The sequence below is a fragment of the Mesitornis unicolor genome, unplaced genomic scaffold (assembly GCF_000695765.1).
Source record: "Mesitornis unicolor isolate BGI_N332 unplaced genomic scaffold, ASM69576v1 scaffold11321, whole genome shotgun sequence".
Classification (NCBI taxonomy): domain Eukaryota; kingdom Metazoa; phylum Chordata; class Aves; order Mesitornithiformes; family Mesitornithidae; genus Mesitornis; species Mesitornis unicolor.
In genome coordinates, this window is record NW_010161765.1 from 8537 (window position 1) to 31186 (window position 22650).

Consider the following 22650-nt stretch of genomic DNA (forward strand, 5'->3'; position numbering starts at 1 on the left):
CTTGAGGCTACTAATGGCTTTTGTAGCATCCAAACAAAACATGCTAGCACAGCCAGTTTCGCCAAATAGCAAGTACTTTGATGTTTGAAATACAGTTACCTGAAGTAAACTGACTGAAATGGCATATCATCTTTGGACAGTGGAAATAATGTCACTACTGTCCCACATACAAGAATTTTGAAGCTCCCAGCTTTACATACGGTTTTAAAATGATAAAGATGTTGTCAGAAAATCTGACTTGAGTAACTGTCAATGTGCCACTTAAATCAATGATTAGATGAGACTGCCAGGTCTCAGCTGGGAGATATGTATTTTTTACACTCTGAATGCACAACTCAAACTTAATTGTCTCTATTGTCTTGCACAACAGAAAAATATACTTCTTCCAAAGAAGGGTAACCAAAGCAAGTGGAAAAGCCTCTTACTACCTAGAAACTGAGACACAGTTTTGGTTGCTCTTTAATGTTCCATATGTGTTACTGGAATTTATTTATCAGAACTAGTAAATTTAAAGATTATGGCAATCCTTTAAAATATCTATACAACTATATACCTTTAAGATACTTATGTATTATTCATTTTTAAACCATGCAAATTCATTGCATACAGAAAAGAAGCTGAAGACTGCATTACAGACAGATATGAGTTTATTTCCACACACTAGAAAATCCCTAAATTTAATGCACAAGCATTTATCATTTAGTGACCTGTTTCTGGCATTGAATGTGGTGCTAAGAAAAGCATTTAAATACCCTAAAATTAAAAGTAGCAACAGAGAAACCTCTAAAAGTGGGATTCATAACAAAAAAAAAAAAACATGCTGAGTGGCTTATGTCTGTGATAGCCAACTGAAAACATCAGTGAGGGTCATGCCACAGAAATCCTAACTCTCAGACTTGGATACATACAGAAATAACAAAGAAATTGAAAAGAGATCTGTGTAGTCTAGGCCTGTGGGTGTAAAAAAGTCATGAATGGTCATCTAATTTATTCTCCTATCACAAGACAAAATTATATTTGACCAAGGTTCACCTATTTTTTTTTTCTGAAAGACCTCCAATTATGAAAATTCCACATTGTCTACAGGCAATCTATTCCAATATTTCCCTAGCCCGTCTGAGGAAAGAATAAAAAAACATTAAGAACAGTCTAACTTAAGATCCTGTTTAAGTTAACTTAGCTGTAATTCCTCTATCTAGAAAGGACATAGATAATTATTTCATTCCTCTTCGAAGCTACTTTTAGCATATTAGAAGATTGTCACAGGGTACCCCTTCAAACCTCTGCTTTTTCAGTGTAAAGGACTATACTTCTCTTACTGTTTTATATTTTGAAATATGATTAAAGGTTTAGACTACATTCTAAGAGGAAACCGGATATGGAACTCCTAAATTGTGCTACCTACATTATATTTTTATTTTAAGACTGAGTGCTAAAAGGGACATTTTTTGCATAATAACATTTATCAAAAAGGTAAAAGGCCCGAGTTTAATTCCATGCTCAAATATACCTAATAGCTAATTTTATGAAGAAGCAGTTTGCTGTTCCCAGATTCATGGCTCTCGGGCAAACTGAAAATGGATGTTTTCAAGCCAGTTCCCTAAAAAAATTCAATCAATTTTCTACCCCAGGGCAGACATGGAACCCAGTTATGATCTTGGAATAACCTTTGTTCAGCACAGCAAAAAGTACAAGGATCTCTACCTCAGCAAACACAGAGGAATCAAGAGTGACAGTATCTGGAATCAGGATTTTAAGCAGGAAATGTTGGCATCAGCTATATTTTTATCATGATTCTGACATAGGTTTTGAGCCTTTCCAAGTACCCAGTACTGACAATACTGTATCTTTGTTTTTTAAAATACTTTTGCAATGATATTATTCAAGCATACTTGACAAGAAAACATTTTCTTACCTTGGCAGATTGGCACAGGAGAATCCCACTGATACATGCCATTTTGGTGACGCCTACACGTTGCATTATTCCGACCAATCATTCTATACCCAGGTTTGCAGTAATAGCGAACTTTACTTCCAGCGGGACCACCTGTTTTATTTACAATTCCACCGTTCCTCAAGATAGGGTTTAAGCTGCAATAGGGAGCTAAATGCAAAGAAGAGACATTATTAAAAACACGTAAAACAAAATTTACAAAGTTCACATTTATGACATGTGTAAACTTTGGATACCAATAAAATTAGTACAGATTTCTTTAGAATATTTTTTGAATTCTCAGTGAAGATTCAGACTTCTTATGCAGAAATACCATGAAGATCAAAAACATATTTTAAAACCACAAACCAGTTTATGTTATTGTACATGAGGAAGCTACAATCAGGAAACACAGACCGTTCAATAAGTTCATTCACACTTAGTAAACAGTCTACTTCAAATCTGATAAATTCATAAATATAAACCTGTTCTTTGAGCTATATAATATACAAAACTAATTGTGCATAGTTTTATTTTAAAAATACAATACACTGAGACATCTAAGTCAAAACTAAATATTTTGCCAAATATGTTAAAAATTTACATGATGAAGTACAAGAGAGTGATTAATCAGATGCCTATTTTTTTCAGATTAAAATGTATGTAATTTTTATGTACATGTTCCCCCAAGGATATTATGTATTAAATCTAAAGTTTTGAAATTAAAATAAACCTTGCTAAACCTTAGTTACTACTACTACAAATACTGTTCAGAAACGTGAACATGAAAGAACAGACATATGCTGAAGAAGTAGAAGAAGTGCCAGATTTATGATTATGTCCAAAAGTTAATAATAAAGACCAGTTTTGATTTTTCTTTTTAAAACCACGGTTGTAATACCTGTACGTAGCGATGGAGTAAGATTACCCAGACTAGATCCAGGTCAAGCAAATCTACAGGATAGTCTGACATACATGTGTAGTCTAACACAAATCTCTTTGTTGCATGCAATCATTTATCATAGGAGAAAAGCAATATGAAAAAATTATCTTTAGTCTGTATTGATGCACTGTGTATTTGAAGCCAATGTCAAGTTTATAGAGATTAATATCTTTTCAGAAGAAGCATGGTAGGACCATGAATTGCAGAAAATAATCCTAGATGGACTTCTACCACTCAAATAAGCCTGTGAACATTCTTCACAGGGAAGACAATGTTGGACTCCACTGATAATTAAATGTCAATATAAAGGACACTGAAACTGTAACTGCTACTACAATGCTAACTCTCTACATCATACCGAAATGTGTCCTACACATATTATGATGCTCATATAATTTCCTATAGAAAACTAGACAACTCTCTAGTAGAAGTTGAGGTTTTATTTCACAAGTGCATAATTACACAATTTGGGTTACCTCTATAAAAATTTTTCATATTATTTGTTTCTTGTACACATTCCTTATTTCCTGCTTTCAGCTTTCAATATCAATAGTTATTTAACATGAATCAGATCCACCTCCTTTTCTTACAGAAATGTTTATAAATAACAACATTTTAAAGTAGTAGCAGTAGGCAGTATGCTAGAAGCCATCAACAATGCCGCAGCCATGTAGCAGTAGTCCTCATCCATGCAAAAGTCCTACCAAAACTCATATCTTGTACTACAAAGGCAGTGAAATATGAAAAGTCTGACATAATTTATTAAGTCTAAGATATACATAGCAAAAAAAGAAGAAAAGCATTTGAAGCAAATTATTTAAAATTCTGAAGATGGATTTTTATTTTACAACTCTGAAAAAACTTGTCGAAGACTAACACTAGTTGAGACAGCGAAGGAATATTGATTAGACTCCATACAATTCTCTTCTTAATCAACAGTGTAGTAATTTTTAATCTGTTTTAAACCTGAACTCCCTTCAGAGTACAGGTTGAAGTTGACACAACATCACCTAGGATCAGGAACTGACAAATTAACTGAAGAACCACACAAAAGGCAATAAATAAAAAAACATCTGAAGACCTGGAGGATAAGCAAATGCTTGAAGAATGTCAGACTGAAAAGTACAGCTGCTGTCAGCTGAGTGAAAATTCGGGGCTTAAGCAGGAATCTCTATAGTGTTCATAAAATATTGCAGCCTTATATCAAAGACCACTGGGATAAAATGCTGTTTCTCTCCCTTCCAGTTTCTGAGAGGGGATCTGTCCTAGAACTTAATGAGGCTAAGCTGATATAGATGCAATGACACAGGACTGTTCTCATCGAGGAATGACAATGTTTCACCACAAAATGTGATAAATTTCTATGAAGCCATTCCAGTGACCTGAAGTAGCTTTACATTTACAGATTTAATTTACTTATCCAAGTGACATAGCATCCATATTCTTTCGAGGCCTCTTAAACACCAGTGTTTTTTGCAAAGCAACACAGAGAACATTTTCAGCTCACTTAGAATCACAATGTCCATTTGTCACTTGCAACTGAAGACCAAGAGGGTAGTAACTGCCTGGCTAAATCACACATCACTGGTTAACTGATGTGTGGACAAGAGCTCAAATAAACACTGATTTTGCATTTGCAGGATCATATTCTTCCTTTCACAAAGCATATTTTCTTAAGAGCTAGAATATTTTTAATGTTTTTGCTGAGATTTTTCAAAGCCGTTTGAGGTACTCTACAGAAAGTTCAATTAAATAATTCCCAATTCCAAACTAAAATTCTTTGAAACTGGATGTCCAAACTCCCCGGATGATTTTGTAAATCTTACAGTGAATAATATGACATTTTTCTAATTTAAATTTCAATGGCCTATTCCCTCTTTAGTGATATAATTGTGAATGTTTTCCTCTTCAAAAATTGAATAGCTGACTAAATAACCTGGTATTTATAGTATAGATGTTCTTACTGATGGTTCAAACTTTATAAATGATCCTGTTTATATTGCACTTTATTCAAAGTACCATATAAACCTCCATTGTATGACTTTTCTGCTGTATTTACTACATTAAATCACTAACTAAAAGCTTAGGAACCAGAGAAGAAACAATTATAAAAAGTCTGATTAACCTCTTCATGCAATTCCCTTGTCACTTTTAACCAGCTATGGGGAAAATGTAAAGACAAAACCAAACTAATAAATAGCCTTTTCTTTTAACTTGAAATAGAGAGGAAATAAAAACAGTTGTTTCACAGGCAAAGCTTAAAACCAAGATGACACAAATGGTGAAGAATTAATCTTCTTGCAGCAACACATGAGGTTACAAGAGCAGAATAAAGGTAAAATAAAGATACATTGTGGAGGTTTTAATATGTATGTATCTACAGTCCTACTGGCAGTCAGTTAGAAATTAGTCAAGTTACCACTTATTTACTCTTGAATGAGTATCAAAAAGTTAAACAAAAGCCTGTAATTGTTAGAGAGGTAAGGTAAACTTGCAAAGTAGCAAGCTAAGTACTGTTCTTCCCTAATCAACACACTTCTAGAGGATCTGCTGAGTAGTCTAGTGTACTTTCATTCCTTTCACCACTAGTTATGGAAAAATTATCCACCTGTTCTTTCTTATGCTTTTATGTCAGCTTGCTTAGTTAGGAATGTGCATGCAGGTTCATAAATTATCGAGGGAAAACAAAGCCAAGAAGCAGATTCTGCAGGTATCTTTCAAAGCAATTTCAAGATTTCATCTCCTACAGAGTGAATTTCCTATCCTACGCTCAGCAAGTTCCACTTTCTGCAAACACAGATCTTCCTCATTTGTAATAAACTCAATAATTTTCATGGAACCCAGCTGCACCAGGAAGTCAAATTCAAGCACTACAAAAAACCAAACAAGCATTAAAAAAAAATAAAAAATATCAGCACACAACACCTTTTCTTTATACTTTTGGCATCCATTTTAGTGGTTTTACCATACTACACAGCTTTCAAAGAAAAAAGGGATCACTTCCCTAGAGCTGCAGGAAATTTTAACTCATTAATCCCCTCCTAGTTTCACTATACTATATAGATACTAATGAGATTCAGAAAGAGATAATTTGATATCTTGGTATAGTGCAGTTAAGAAATTCATTATTTAAAGTATGCTAGTGCCTCTGTAATATTCAAAGTCCTTAAAAGAATACCCCTCTGCTGTAATGTTACAGCTTCTTTCACAAAAATCTATACAAGTAACATTAGAAAAATAGCTTATATAAGTAAGCTTGTGTGCTAAAGGCAATATTTAAGCATTCCTGTGAAAGATTCTAGCACTTTTTAAAAGTGAAGAAAATTTGTATCTACAAATGAAATCTAGTTATAACAAAAATACAATTTGCAGAAATTTTTGCACAGGCATAGCTGGAGAAGAATGGGAGGGTTGTGGGAGGGCAGTAATTAATTTCAACAGGGTCTTCTTTATGAGGAAGCCTACTGGCTCAGTCACAGCTGCCAGGGTATCAATAGCCTTTTTAGGATCTTGTATTTTTGCTACTTTCATGATGTTGCTTTCTCTCATTAAGATTCAAATCCAATTGTTTATGCTGCCACTAACTGTTACTCTTCTTTCATGTTGATTATTTCCATTGAATCTCATGTAAAATGTAAAGATGTTTAGAGAAAAATGCAGGCACTGACTGTTAGTGAAGCGGAAAAAGTAAAACAGTTGTTTGTTCCCACAACATAGCAATAAGGATAATGTATCTCTCTCTCCAGTCCCCCAGTTTTATTATTAGTTGTGGCTAGTGCCATAATTGATGAATTGAAACTATCAATTAGACAGACCACTTCTTCACTACTGAAAAAAACATTTTGTGTACATGCAAAGGTGTAAAATAATTTCTCATTCCTCAAAAATAAGTTTCTTCAATAATCTGATACTTACAAAATGAATCTTTTACATGAACTTTATTCTTGTAACACTGATAATAGTTCCTCACTTAAAATTCATTAGCCTGTTCTCTTCACTGTTACACATCTGAGGGTGTGACATGACAGATTCTTTTCATTCTTTCTGCCACACTCTCAAGCCAGCTATTAGGTCCTGCAATTGCCTTTTCCTTATGAAAAACTACATGTATCTCCAGTATGTTTGAAAACAATTTCCTTTTCCCTTATCCCTTAGTTTCCGTTTGTCAGTAGTTACGCTCCAAAGACTGCTTGCAGGGTAGAGATCATGCTTTTACTAACTAGGTTGTGGTTTTTTTTCCTGACTGCTTATAGTTCTTAAGTCCCCAAAACAATGATCATTATTATGCTCTGAGCTCAGCCCAGATCTGTTTGAGTAACAAGATAAATTTTCCCAGGGTTAGACAGCCAGTGCATGGATGGTGCAGGCAAAGAGTGAGCTCTGTGAAAATCAGCTCCCTAAATGGCAATTAGCATGACTAAATTGGAGATACCTAGTGCTCAATAAAACATTCTCCTAAAATATTCTTAGTATTCCTTTCTCTGCTTAATTTATATTGACAGTTATTAGCCACCAAAATTAACACACACAACCTTTACATTGCTAATCAATTCCAAACACAGAAAAAGCAAATGTTAACAACAGACAGTAGTTATCACCTCTTTCTCTCACTCTCACTATATACATCATGTAAATTATCCCTAATCCAAGCCTTACAGGAGCAATGTGTCTGCAAATGTATGTGTGGAAACATCTTAAATAGGCTGCAAACTGAGCAAGGGACAGTCTGTCTACACATAGAGTGTAATCCAGTATAATTGATATTAATATAGCTGGACTATAATCCAGCTAACTGATTTTTTTTTCTTAATAAGGGACACAATGTTTAACAATATTTAGATAGGCTATTTACATACTTTCATGTTACCACACGAGATTTACATGCAGCCTATTGAAGAAGTGGAAGTTTTTTGCCTCCTGTGGTTTTCCATTTATTTGTACATGAAAAAGATCATAGCTATAAGAGTTGTGATCTGCAACTTGAGGAAATTATAAACCTAATAACTTTTTTGTGAATTGCAGGTGGAGCACTGCATACAATTTCAGGATCAAAAATTCTTACTTTTGAGTTCTTCTGTGTAAATCTAAGGGCTATTCACTACATTTCATAAGCCTTGCTCCACCTCTGGTAAGACAATACAGTAGGTTGCAGAGAAAAATCTTCACTGAAGAAGTATTAAGCTGGAGATCTTTGACAAACTGGGAAAAGAGAGTCCAAATCCTGTGCTTACCTTGAGCTTGCAATGATTACACATCCTTAAAATGTACATTATAACAAATCACCTTCAGAGAAACAGATATTATATTGCAACTTCAAATTCAATGCTAGCTAGATAGCAAGATAGTAAATATGTAACCACAAAGTGTAATTTAATGGATATCATTAATAGTTACCCGAGTATCGGATCTTGAATCCTTTCTTGCTGGTTGCATGATCAGTTGACCAGCGAAGATACAGCTGATTGAGTCTGCTTGTAAAGTTCATTTGTCCACTATGATTTCCACTTAAAGCAACCAATAAAGGGCTTTGCCCAGAGGAACCTTCAGAGATGAATAAACAAAACTATTGAAGTTTCAAAGTGCAACCAGTTTAAGTAATCCTTTCCATATTTAGGCTTAGCCAAGGAAAGAATAGGAAAGAACACGACACATTGTTGCCAGTGAAATAATTAACATATCTCTATTTAAACTATCCACACAGTTTTAGGTTTTCACTAGAGAATACAATAAAAAAATCTCAGTAAAAACAAACTGAAATATAAAACAATGAATGTTTTTGCCATAAACACTGAAAACATAGTGGTTTTTTTTTTCTTTAGTTAATTTATACTTGGGACAATTACTTTGAATGAAGTTATGCTTCTGCTTCCTGCCCTTTTATATATACTATCTATTTAAGCTCTTTTCCAACTAGTGATTGGTAGCAAATCTATACACTCTTTAATGTTGTACAGCTTGTGTATAGGGAACAAATTAGCTAAAGAATGGTCTGTCACATATAAGATCATCACCATTTCAGTGTGGAATACACATATGTACAACGCTATGAATTTACAATACATAATTAGGACTTAGTTCTGTTAAAAGACAGTGTGTTTATTACAGTATCATTTTAGTTTAAAAAAATATACACTTATGGTAAATACAAGATGCTGAAAAAATCTATCCTGGCACTAAACCAGTATCTTCATCACAATAAACCCCTTTAGTGCAAATAATGATTTGGAGACTAACTATATAATAAAACATCATATATGCAATAGGAAAAAAACCCTATATATGAAACCAATCTCCAACTGAAGCTTTCCAAAACATTAAATGGCATCTTCTTTCTCCATATTAAGGTTATGCTTTCTCCAGCTGAACTCCTCCCTTTCATATGCTTACTATGCCTTTTGCTCCATGTTTTTCAAGTTTAGGAAAGCCATGTTCAACCAGTATTGTCTTGGCCACAGCAGCTATTTCAAATAAAAAGACTGCTTCATTCATTTTTGCTGAGTTCGAGCAGCTGCAGCCTGATCAGCAATTCTTATATTGCACAAAAACACAAAAATAAAACTGAATCAAATGACACCTAAACATTGAATACAATTGTCAGCATTCTCTCCTTCCAGTCCAATTAAAAAAACAAGCATAATTTTTGATCAGGACATTTCACGTACAGAGGGGAGGCTTTAGAAGCTACAGCAAACCATAATGATTAAGACAACCTCCCAGTTTTTAAAAACTGCAGTTCGTCACCATAATAATACCATGAGTAAATAAGTATTACTAAATAAATTCTAAATACATATACAAAATTAGAACAAATAAGCATGGCTTTAGGTACAGGTTGCCCAACATGCCCTTATCAAAATGCTTTGTGGCTTGTTTGGTTTTCATCTCATAGAGTTAGTGTTTGATAAATATAGTGTAGGATAAATGATGAGGAATGCTGAGGTCAATTCCAAATTTTGCTTGAAAAAACTATTTAGAACATGACAGTTCATTTAGTTTCTCTACGCCTCATCCTGGGTTTTGTAAAACCTGCTTATACACTTTACTTGCTAGTTTAGAATGTATATGTACTTTCAAAAGTCTCCAATAAAGGCAGTAAAAGAGTACAATTACAAATAAAGATCTACTATATACAAAGAAGTGAGAATCTTTCCTTATTAATGATCATGAATTAATGTGCAGCACCTCATGCCACACTGCAGTTTCTAGCTATTTGGAGATGAGAGGAATTATTCAACATATTTCAGTTTGCTTTGTTTTTCCTAAAGTTGAGTTTCAGTTTCTTTACCTCACTTAGCAGGGAGCTCTTCAGATGATGTTCAGGAAAGTCAGTAGCATGACTTAGGTGTTCTTGAGTCTGATTTTTTAATTACTATTTCAGAGTTTGTCTATGTAAGGAAGTAAATACACAACTTTTAGTGTACTAACTTGTCATACGAAGCCTGAATATCAGGTAAAAGTTGATATTTCCATCTATTTTCAGTGATAGAATTTTGTTGGTTTATTTGAGGGATGAAAAATATCAATTAATATTTGCTGTATTAAATGAATGCATTGAGTGTAAGTAACCTGAATATGGTGTTTTGAGGTTCAAAAACCTTTAATAATTATATTCATGGTACATTTACAGTTCCTCTGATTTAGAATACAAACGAGATCTCCTAAGGGTCTGACTGATAAGTGGGAATGGCTAATGGGCTGATTGCTCCCAGATGATCAGAGTGGCCTCATTGACTGGATGCCTATACTGATCATCATCCAGCTGCTGAAGCACCATAATTTACAATGCAGTCATTATGGTTTGCATTCTGAAAGTGCCCTATAAAGTAATTAGAGACCTGTGCTTTAGCAAATACTATTTTCCTAGAAGTTGTTTTTATATAGTTTCTGCTTTAAGTTTGGTGACACATCCTTACCTGATGTAGATAGATGAGTGAAATTCTACTAACTTAAATAAATGTATGCTGTTTTAGACCACACAAGGTCCCAGGATATGACACATATTTATTGCAAAATACAGCAAAATACCTAAGTTAGCTCTGAACGAGTTAGTCTGAGTTCTATCCATCGCTGGGAACAGTATAGCCACATCAGCATTACCTTCTGCCCCAGCAAACTCATCATGCTGAGATGTAGAACTAATTAGCCTAGCAAGACACATTGCTAATGTGGCCACAGGGACACGAGCAAGTATCTCTGCAAGGCACTGCAATGGGCCATATTTAAATATCAACTTGTTGAGAGCTAGCTCGAGAATCTCTACATGGTACTGTATTGAGAGGTTATAAATATGCCATTATCTTTCTCATTTAAGTTTGCTGGTAGGTGGTAGAAAAAGTGACTTCAGTAGAGCTGCACTACAGATGAATTTGTAAGAATGTGATTTCATGTCATGAAAATGCAATGCATAAAAATGTTGTATCTATGATAATTCTCTCTGAGATCTATTATTGATAATCTGATTTCATCAAATTTAAATGTATAAGAAAGGAAACAAAAATCTTAATCAGGAAAATCAAGCAGTGTCAACAGAATTTTTCAAAACAAAACAAAGTGATGAGACCACTAGAAAAGTTTCAAGCACATTACATACTTTCTCGATGTTACATACAAAATAGAGTGGAGGAAAAAACAGTTTTAACAGATTTTTTCAGACTATTTTCTCCACTAACCTGACAAGGCACATGTATTTTAAAGGAAAAAAAATGCTAATGAACTGATATTTTTTAAAAGAATAAAAAACACTGTTTTTTTCAGAATGCCGATATAAAAAATTGAAAGTACTTTAATAATCTTAGACATTAAAAATTTACTAGTTAAGAAAAATATTTAGAGAAAGAAATCTCAAAAATATGACATTTTCATATTTTTCATGTTATGAAACTCCGATAGTGAATATTAATCAGTTCTATCATAGTTATCATATATTCTTTGCTAATGAGGGAAGACATGATAATGCTCTCACAATGTATAAAAATATATTTAAGAACAATCAAGGACAAGTTATTCTCATCAATCTATGAGAACAGAACAAGTGATAGTAAGCTCAGAATTCAGTAGAAAATCAGAATAGCTTATTACTTAAACAGGGCCCTTTGAGAGGTTGCTGCTATGAGTAATACTCTAGAAATTGAGTTTTTGTAATTTCTCTACTCTTTGTCCCAAAACAGATGGTTAAAATCTTTTATGGGATACATTCAAACATGGTATAGCACTGGTTAAACTATTGTACGGAGAAAGTAGACTGGGTGTTTGAACTCAAATTTGAGTACTTAGATTCAAGTAATTTTATTAAATTGGACAAAGGTAATTATACTCCAAAAATATTTCGTCACCAGAAATGATCCATTACAAAACAAGTTAACTTCTCCTTTCAGACATCTCCAGACATTTCCCAGGAAACAGAAAACTCTATGACTTACATATGAATGCTGCCGCTGATACTGCTTGTCCTCTAATTATATGTAAGAAAATTTAAAAGCTACTTTGTCTTGAATACATCTATAAAAGCATTCATTGGCTATGAGATTTACACTTAAGGCAAAAGTAGCACTGGACTATATTTTCAGTATCAGATATAACATTATGAAATGAACAATGGGAAATGAAGCCCCATTTGACCCAATATTTTTTCTTCTGTAGTTGATAGAATTTAAATCTCTCTTACCATCAAATACCTCCAGCTCATCAAACTGCTTTTCACTTTGAAACATTTCTACGAAGATGGAGATGTTGTATCCTGGATCAACCTTTATAGTCCAAGAACAGGTCTGAGAGTTGGGATAGGTGCCTGGGTAACCTGGACTAAGGATCACTCCTGATGATTCTGTACGGATTTCATTTGCTGGACATTGTGCTAAGAAGGACACAACAAGAACAACAACAAGAAGAGCAATGAAATAAAGTGTCTCCTTTCCATGAAAAAAAGAGTATTATTTTTTCAGAGTTATGTATGCTTCAGTATCAGATTCCAAATGAAAACATGTTAAAATTGTATTCTAGATGGAAGGAACAATAAAGTTCCCTTAAACACAAACAGAAGCAGGACCACCTTTATAAACCCTGCATTTATGAAACAGGATACTAATTATAGTAAAACATTCATCAGGAAATACATCACAGTCCAAAGGGTTTACAGACAAAAGTATTCACATAAGCTGCTGTGATCATTCACACAGGTGGGGTAAAAGTACTGGTAAAACTTTTTATTTGGAAACTCCTTAGCTGGCTTCTATTTGAGTTCTTTAAAAAATGCATACATCTTTAAGAATGAAATTTGTTACATGAATATGAAAACATATTGGAGCTTCTAGACACATCAAAACATTTGGAAACACACATGTTGTGCAGACAAAAGGTTTATTTACTCCAAGCCATCCAAGTAAGATATTCTCAGTAACCACATCCCCTGCTATTAAATCCTGAACTAATAACATTTTACAAACAGTTTTATCTGGTACTCATAGGTGTTTATGATCTCTGTATATGACAAGAAGTATACTATACAAAAATGCTGTAAATTTTAATGTCTGTTTTCTGTTGAATTCTGATACATTTTGTCCAAAGTTTCAAAATACACGTTCATTTTAAGAATGTTTTTTTGTGTGTAAGATTCATAAATATATCTTGACAGAAATGCACTCCTGTAAACAGTACCCAAGTATTTGCATAAATTAAACATTATAGGAAAAGTGAAAAACAAAACAACAGAGGAAAAATGATCAGAGGAAAAAATATGTTACAGGGGAGAAACACACGCAGCTATCAGAAACAAACATTAAAAACTCAACCATTTCCCTTAGTTGGCCTTTTACAAACTTGGAGGTGAAATTTTAGTTCAGCTGTAGCCAAGAATTATGCTGTACATTCTGCAAAAAAATGTCAGGACTTCATCTTTAATTGTCCTCTCAGAGAAATTAGGCATAATGGTAGAGAGGGAAATTATATTGTATAAAAGATGTCCAGTCTTTACCTTCCGTTCCATAGACTGGGGACAAATCTGAACCCTCCACCAGAAGCAACAATGCAAACAAAATAGGAATTTTATCAATTAACTCACATAAAAATTAACCATCACTTTCCTATATAGTGCATAGACCTTTATCTTTGAGAAACTGGCTTATTTGTGTCCTTTTTCTAACAAAGATACAGTTTTCCAGACTTGCATGTGGAAGGTAAGAGAAAGTGTACGTGCCCGAGTTGGACAATACAAAGCTTCATTCTTTGGAATATTTTAAATAATGATAGATTAAGTGAGACAGATATGAGTTTCAAACTTAACTTACAAACTCATTTTCCGAGGACTACTAATTTGTTAATGGCACCAAAGTTTAGGAAAGAAAGAAAATAAAAATCAAAATAGTTCTTTTCTGACAGTTCCAAGACTCGCCTTGATCTGACTTATAGGTTGAGCCTTCAGCACAAAATTCAGGGTGATTTTTCTTCAGTTGTGATTTTTTTTTTATACCATAGCATAAATTATATATCACTTATCTAAAAGGCACTCTGGTTATTTAGGGATTTAAGAAGGGGGAAAAGCATGAAAAAGTAAAATATACTTATTACTCATTTTTGTCATAACTTTTTCTTCTTCAGTGTACTCTAACAGACTGGACAGTACGTAGCATTATCATGCCAGCAAATGCAGGAAGAAATACTAGATTCTTTTTTAAACCCTTTCTTCCTCTCCTCCCTTTCATCTTGTTTAGCTAAAAAAAATTATTTGATCAGAGAGAAAAATGTCTGCCTATGAAAAGGAAGGATGTAATATGCAAGTGAGAATATATAATCAAGCAGGGAGAACAAGGTGAAGGCTGAGGAAAAAATGGCAAGCAGTTAAGTTTTCCTTGGCATGTGTCCCTTTCTGCTGTCATTTGACAGCAGTGGGTGTAGCAGACAGTATCTCTAAGAGGTTAAGCTCTTTTTCATAGAAGACGTCCTAAGAGAGAGAAGGCCTATGGGGTAATGGTATATAAAGCAGTAAGAATCCTCGACAATTTTCGCTCAGGGCAGAAAACTTTAGAGTTGGCTAAATCTAAAAGGTTATTATCACAGCCCTTTATGTGGGGGCCCTTTCAGCTAAGTTACCACATGTATCATTTCCAAAGCGGTGCACTATAATATCTTCTTAAGATCAGGCTGCACAAACTTGGGTTCACTTATTGCAGTATACAAAGAATATAAAATCTGGGATAGAGGATTTTCAATTAATAATGAGATTCAAAATTGCAGTTTGAAAAACCTGAGATCATTTTGCAATGATCCACAGAACATTACCATGAAGTGTTGAGATACTCTTCACTAACTCAAAAAACTCACTGGTAGTATATGGAAGGAATGGAGCCAGGGAAGGAAATGCAATGAAAAATAGAGGAAAGTCAGTAATCCAGAGAAGTGAAAATTGCTAGTTTCCTTTGGGAAAAAGAGATGTCATAGAATAGGAAGAAAGACAATCACACTCAAGGAAGCACAGACACCTTGGCTGTGAGCATCTCAGTAACCTCTGAATATGCTCCAGATGAGAATTGGACATAGTAAGAATGGTCTGCAAAAAGAAAAAGAGACAGGACTAGAAAATTGCAGGGAGGGAAAAAAAAAAAAGAGAAGAAACCGACAGCAATTGCTTTTTCTGCCTTTTTCTTTCACCTGCTTTGCTCTTAGATCATCTATTTTTTCTTATAAACGACACTAGAGACAAAAAGAGAAGCAGAACAAAAAAGGCAAGGACATAGATTGCTTGCTAAGATTGAAAAAATATCAACAAGTTCCATCATTTTTTTCAAAACCAGGTAAAAGTTATCAATAACAGTGAAAGACTACTGCTACCTTCTTCATTCCTCACAGCTGATTCTTAAGAAGGGACCTGAAATTTGTTTACAACAGAGGAAAATGAGCCTTTTGCAGATGCTTCTTCATGCCCTTCTCTCATAATTGAGGAATATTATGATATTGCTTTGTAATTAAGAACATTTCTTTGGTGGGTTAATATTAAAAATCAACAGCTTAAAGGCCAGGGATTTTATTTGAACAAATAATCACATGCACTCAACATAAGAAACAGATCACTGCAGGATTGCTGGAGGGATTATTTCCTCCATATATTCTATTGTATTCTCTTAGTGGACTTCAAAACTTTACTAGTAAGAAGAAATACTGTTTACGTGGAAAACACGCACCTCTCTAATGCAAATCAGCACAAATAGTAATGCAAAGGGTGAAAGATATGCAACAGTCTTCTGTGGTACTGAGACAAAAACAGTGTCTTGTGAGGTCTCCCTTAGCATATTCTTAGGGCAGAAAATTCAAGTAAAAAATGATACTCATATCTGAAAGACATTTATAGGTGGTAATCTACTTCTTGACTGGAATTGTGTCGTTTAATTATTTTCATGAAAAAGACTTATGTAGTAAAGATGTTCCTAATAATCAATAAAAACCAACATATAAAAGAGTAAAATTCTAGTAACTTTCATATATAGGGTAGTTTTGAAAAACAATTAATAACAAATACAAGGAAGGAAAGTGTCGTGGTTTCGGCCCAGTGCATAACTGAGAACCACGATGCCCCATAAAAGGGCTAGTCAAAATAAGGACTGGGAGGGCTTCTCACCACTTAAACAGGTCACAGGCAAAAGACAGACTCATCATAAGGAATAAAAAAAACAAAACAATTTTAATTTGTTACCAACATCAGAGTAGAACAGTGGGAGATACAACCAGATCTTAAAATCAAAACACCTTCCACCCACCCCTCCCTTCTTCCTGGGCTCAGCTTTTGTCCCCGATTCCTTCGTCTTCCCTCTTCCCCTTTGCCTTGAGGTGCAGGGGGATGGGAGTGGGGGTTTGCGGTTGGTCCTCCCGCCACGTGCTTCTCAAAGAGTAGGGGAAAAAAAAAACCACACCTCAGCGTCTCTCTCTGCTTCCACGTAGCTCCCTTTCCATAGGGGAAAAAAGTCCTCAAAAGTCCAATATGGGTCTGCCCACAGCTGCAGCTTCCTTCACACACAAAACTGCTTCAGCCAAAGTCCACAAAACTCCAAATCTGGGTCTGCCCATGGTCACAGTTCCCTCACACACAACCAGTCAACCCAGCTCTTGCCACAGGTTGCAACGTGGAAACCTGGGTTCTGCATCCTCCTCCTCCTCCCTCTCTTTTTCTTTCCTTCAAATCGACCTTGGTGTTCTTCGAAGTTGTTCTCCTTGGGCCCCACTCCTTTTCTCCACTGCAGGTCTCCTCTGATGGTTATGAAAATCCCGTCTCGCTCTCTCTTTTTTTCGGGATTAAACTGCAGCGAGGTTTAAGCTTAAATTGTGGTCGGGGCTGGCCAAGCCCAGCTGGGCAAGGCTGGGGCCGTGCCACCCATCCCTGGGGCCACGCTGGTCAGGGCTGGTGCCAGAGAGAGAGTGAGGCATGCCCTGCACCCCCCTTAAATACATGAATTCACAGGGGTGCTGACTGGCTTTGGCCCTGGTCAAAGGTAGGTCTGACAAAGGCAAAGGGCGAGCTTTTCAGGTAGCTTCTTAAAGGGCCATCTCCATAGCCCTTCCCCCGTTACCAAAGACACAACCAAAACCCCCCTCACAGAAAACCAATACATGAAGAAAATGACAAAATCTACAAAGTCTGTGATGGAAGTACAGAGCTGCCAGTATTCACTTCAATGTCTCAAATGACTGCAAAGAAACAAGGGCTGCTACTATCAGAGAAAGCGACTACTTTCCACAACATCTGCAAGAACTGTTGGAGATAAAGTACTCCCCCTGTGCTTAACAGATGGCTAGTCATTATCAGAAGCTACTAATATCTCTGTAGTTTTTACAATAACTGTTTGGTTTATTTTAGGCTTTCATTTTTTATTTACATTCTAATTGACACAGTCAAGAGTTAAGTTACTGTTGTTACTATTAACTTATAATTGTAAGCTTGATTTGCAGTACAATCATCTTATTAAAATACACTAATTGGAAACAACCAAACATCAATAAGTATGGAGGTATCTGATCAAGAAATATAAAGAAATACACAATTTTCTCATTAATTTTGCATATTTTATGGTGAGGGTCCTGAAATGAATACTGAATCTTTTTCACCCCAAACATGGAGTCTTTGTCTCTCAATCTATGACAAATCCCAGATTCTTGTATGCACAAGTGAAGAAAGGGGAGAAGTAAAAATTTACTCAGGCATGGGTTCTCATAGAGATGAATTACTTATACATGCATCAAATGTATTGTTGCATCAAGAAACTTTTACTGCTTGTACTATGAATCCTTTATTTTTTTTTTTTAAATCATGGAAATGGGGAACCAGGGTAACAGCAAGGAAGGTACAGATACAGCTATTAATAAAGTGTCACAATAATTGCTGTGGTTCCAGTGTTACCTGTTGTGCATATGGATGTTGTTACCTCATGATATGGAAGATGCTCCATCCACAATTACATATTATAGATCAAAACTAATCCTGATTAGTATGTTATGAATATGAGAACTTATGATCACTTTTTGACTTCCTTAAAAGTTCAATGATAGCATCTAATCAGTAACTCTTTTTCCCCCAGAAGTTTGAGGTACTTCAGGTCAAAATACTACAGATACTTTCTTGATCACTTTTTCAACATTTCAAAATCTTTTTGCTGCCCACTATTTAACACCTAAACCAAACAAAAGAAAAAATAGCTAACAGCATCTGTTGGAAAGCATAATTTGGAGGATTGAGTACAAATCTCCAAGCTATACTTGTTTTTCATGAAGATGAGAAAATTGTGTAAGAATGCATATCTAAACATTATTCATATTAAATTTCAAATTCCTTGTTTGAAATACTGTAATTATAAACACAGTATGTATGAATAGTTGAAAAATTTTCAGTGCTTCCATGAATTCAAATTTACCACATATTATTTTAGAATAAATTTTTCATGTGACACTGTCATACAATATCACTGTATCTGTGAAAGCAGAGAGAATAATTTATTTTCTTTTGAAAGCTTAATTTAAATACATCTTTTTAAAACTCTTCAGGGGTGAAAATAAATCTTTGGTTTGATATGAAACAATGTTAAATAATTTAAATTAATTTTAGAAATAGGTGTTTCACTAACGGTATAGTTAACTAGTTTAAGCTGCTTGTCTTTTAATTCTAAAGAATTTTATGCCTGTGAAAAAACTGTAGAGACCGATTTGAAAATGTGTGCATTTCTTAGATATTGAATAAATAAATAGAAACTTTACTTTGAAAGAGTAATGATAATGGAGTGTCAAAAACCTGATGCTTAATGTATAGGAAGATAAAAAGGGATTCATATTAATGATATGCAGACCATGTAAGCACATATTTACCTTCACAAATTGGAGATGATCCTTCAAACTGCAACTGTGCATTCAGTTTGCAAGTTAATATATCTTGTCCAACAAGGGTGAAACCAGGATGGCACTTGTACTTCGCAAAATCTCCTGAAAAAGTTATTGACAAAAAAGTTAAATGCAAAAAACCCCAAAACCTCAAAGAGAAGTATACCAAAATCTCAAGTGAAAGATGAAACATATTAAATTTATTTTAATTAGAATTCAAGTGAAAACATAGGAAAGAAAAGGAGATACCATTTTTTACCTATTTCAAAGTCATCATCCTCTGTAAACAAATCTGCATGTGGAACTATGGGTGGAGGCTGGCATTTCTTCAGCTGAAAAGCTGTAAATTCAAGTATAAAAAGATTTACTAGTGGTGTCTTAAGAATTTTTTTACAGAAAATCAATGTCCTACTCACACTTCCCAAATTACAAAGGCTGCACTGAACTTCATGGTCTCTCATTTAACACATTTTCCAAGTTAAATGTCATGACATTACATATTATCTAAAAAAAAAATATTTTTTATCTGTATATGTAGTATACTACACTGCCTAGATAGTTATAGATTCATTGTAGGATTGGATGCAGTTGTGATGTTTATGAGGAGATTATTGCAGCTACAAGGCTGCTGTTTTACGTGGCTGCCTTTGCATCATGTGATAGTGCTTATTAATCCTGGATTACTTAGAATTGCCTTTAAAACAAAGTCTCTTCTATACTCTTTAAACCTGTTTCATTAAATTGTGAGCAGTCTCATTAGGAAGGCAACCAGTAAAATGACTGACATGTTTCTAAAATAGAGTGTCTACAACAGTTGAAGAAGCCATGTCTGGGTTAAAAAATGCAAAACAGAGATTTATGATTGTGGTCAGAGTGCACATACTATAGAAAACTCTCCTCTTAATGGAACTAAGTCACAGTCAAGAATACAAATTCTCCTCTAACTTGATAGTCCTATTGATTTGCTGTTTTTGAGAAGTTATGTTATGGAAATACAAAATATTGGGAATCAGCCCTTTTCTGCCACAAAAGCTTCTATAACTCACCATTGCAATGCAATTGTACAAGGAGGAAAAAAGTCCATGGAGAGTTTTCCATTCATGGAGAGTTTCAGTTTATTTAATACATAGAAAGTTTCCAAGAACAGGGAAGAGAAACCGTATTTGTTTACCTGTGTATCTGTATGGTGATATATATACACGTATTTATAAACACATACACTTTATTATTATTATATATACCTAACATCATGAGCTTTTCTGGAGAACAGAAAAAGTTTTTAAATCTCCTCAGACACTTGTAACAGCAAGTATCTATGAATCATAGAAGCACAGAATGCTTTGGGTTGGAAGGGACCTTTATAGGTCATCTAGTCCAATGCCCCTGCAGTGAGCAGGGACATCCTCAACTACATCAGGTTGCTTAGAGCCCCATTCAACCTGACCTGGAATGTTTCCAGGGATGAGGCCGCTACTACCTCTCTGGACAAGCTGTTTCAGTGGTACAAGACCTTCATTGTAAAAAATTTCTTTCTTATATGCAGTCTAAATCTACCCTCTCGTAGTTTAAAACCATTACTCCTTGCTCTGTCACAACAGGCTTTGCTAAAAAAGATTGTCCTTATCCTTCTCATAGGCTTCCCTTACGTATGGAAGACTGCAGTAAGATCTCCCTGCAGCCTTCTCTTCTCCAGACTGAACGACCCCAGCTCCCTCCCTAGACACTAAACAAGTTTCCAGCAATAACATTTTCCAGGAACTTAAAACTGTATTTATATGCATGTTCAGTAAGGCCCTTGACTTCACTGAACCAAGATATCTTTCTCCCGGAGTCTGTGGGCTAGAAAAATGGGATCATGGGATCCCTTCAACTTAGTCTCCAAGAAGCCCAGTTTGCAGGGTTTTGTCAGCAGTGGTCCATGTCACTGCTTTGAATTAAAAGCATGGACACTGATCATATTGTACATGATTTCCATGCATGGGACATTATGAAAAATATTATTATGCAAAATAAAGAAACTGTGCAGATAAAAAGAAGCAGATTCATTATTTTTTCCCTTGCTAGGCTAAAGTACTATGTACTGTGATAGAGTATGCATCTTGCCTTTTCATCATCTGAAGTCATCAACCTTGAAATACAGACTACATTTTTATGTACCTTCAACTTAAGGCTGGAAAATGCTCTCATTGAACATTCTCTATAGTCTGCTTCTCAGGCACTATCTTGTTACATGACAGCTGTATGTTCCCTGAATGATGACTAAAGCCAGGTACTCTAGTTTTTGCTTCTCAGATAAGTGCTTTAGGTTACTACGCATCATGCCCTTCTTTTAGGAGAAAACTACAGACAAGAAGACCATTTCAAATCTTGAGTACTGGTTTTGTAAAGACTTCCCAATGTAAATAGAGAGGTACTCTCTGTGGAATTTCCTTCTGTCCTTGTGAACGAATTCACTCTGTCTTTCTGACTTGCAATCCAGAAGGATAACAATCTTCCATTTATAGACACAATTTGGATGGATTAGTCAAAATTACAACTAGAACTAGAATTCAGCATTTCACTTCTGAGTTAGATGTCTAATTTGCACGTCCTATAGCCCTGACCGTAACTTTGAACGAAGTATTTTGCTGGATATCAGACTTAAAGCTGTTGTTCAACCCTCCCACACCATCCCATCAACACTTCTGACCATGAGTGCTAGGATTAGCCAGCTGGTGAAGAATTCTATTATAGAAGGTTAAAAGTAACTTAACTAATAAATGTGTCAAAATAATTTAAAAAGTAAAAGCTCATTTTAGATATCTTAACATTTAAGATACAACATTAGTGTATTCAAAGACACAAATGAATGTTCTTAAGATTTTTTCAACATGTGATTTTAAAAACTAACTTGTATTGCTGTGTAAAAAAAACCCCAGCAAACCCATGAATCAAAGTAAAATTATTTAAGATCATGCAGTAAATAAAAAAGTTAAGAAATATTTTTAAAATTCACTAATTGATTGGGCAATTAGATGTAATGATATAAAGGAAACTGACCATGAAAATTGAGGACAAAGAATCCTCCTGTTGAAAAATCACTGTGAAATTTGAGGAGAACTTGATTGGTGGAACTGTAAGCTGTTTCTAGAGCTGTGTTCCCACTGAAAACTCCCAGCTGCGGTGAATTATGGTCAGGACCATCCCTATAAAGTGAAACATAAAAAAATCAGCTGAAGAAATACTGTACAGAGCATTTAAATTAACAGCCTCTTTTCTCTGGGGAACAGGTTAAATTTTTGTAAAAAATCTTTTCTTAATGATTCAAAATGAGTTTTGTTTTCTTTTTATTTCTAGCAACATAGAATTTCTAATTTCAAAGCCCAATATTTTTTGAGAGTCCAGGAGTACTTAACAATAGCTTTTATATTTCCATGGGCATGAA

At 34.7% G+C, this 22650-nt stretch overlaps 1 protein-coding gene across 1 annotated transcript in view; it reads right to left on the minus strand.

The window, feature by feature from the left end:
• The window catches only part of LOC104547651 (CUB and sushi domain-containing protein 1-like), a gene marked incomplete at both ends in the record, with an annotated part of 44453 nt that overhangs the window by 6236 nt on the left and 15567 nt on the right, over positions 1-22650 (minus strand). Inside the window, 6 exons of the mRNA XM_010193443.1 lie at positions 1916-2104; positions 8271-8417; positions 12541-12729; positions 19215-19328; positions 19486-19566; positions 22266-22411. Coding sequence (XP_010191745.1) covers positions 1916-2104; positions 8271-8417; positions 12541-12729; positions 19215-19328; positions 19486-19566; positions 22266-22411 — 866 coding nt within the window. The remainder of the gene's footprint in view (positions 1-1915; positions 2105-8270; positions 8418-12540; positions 12730-19214; positions 19329-19485; positions 19567-22265; positions 22412-22650) is intronic.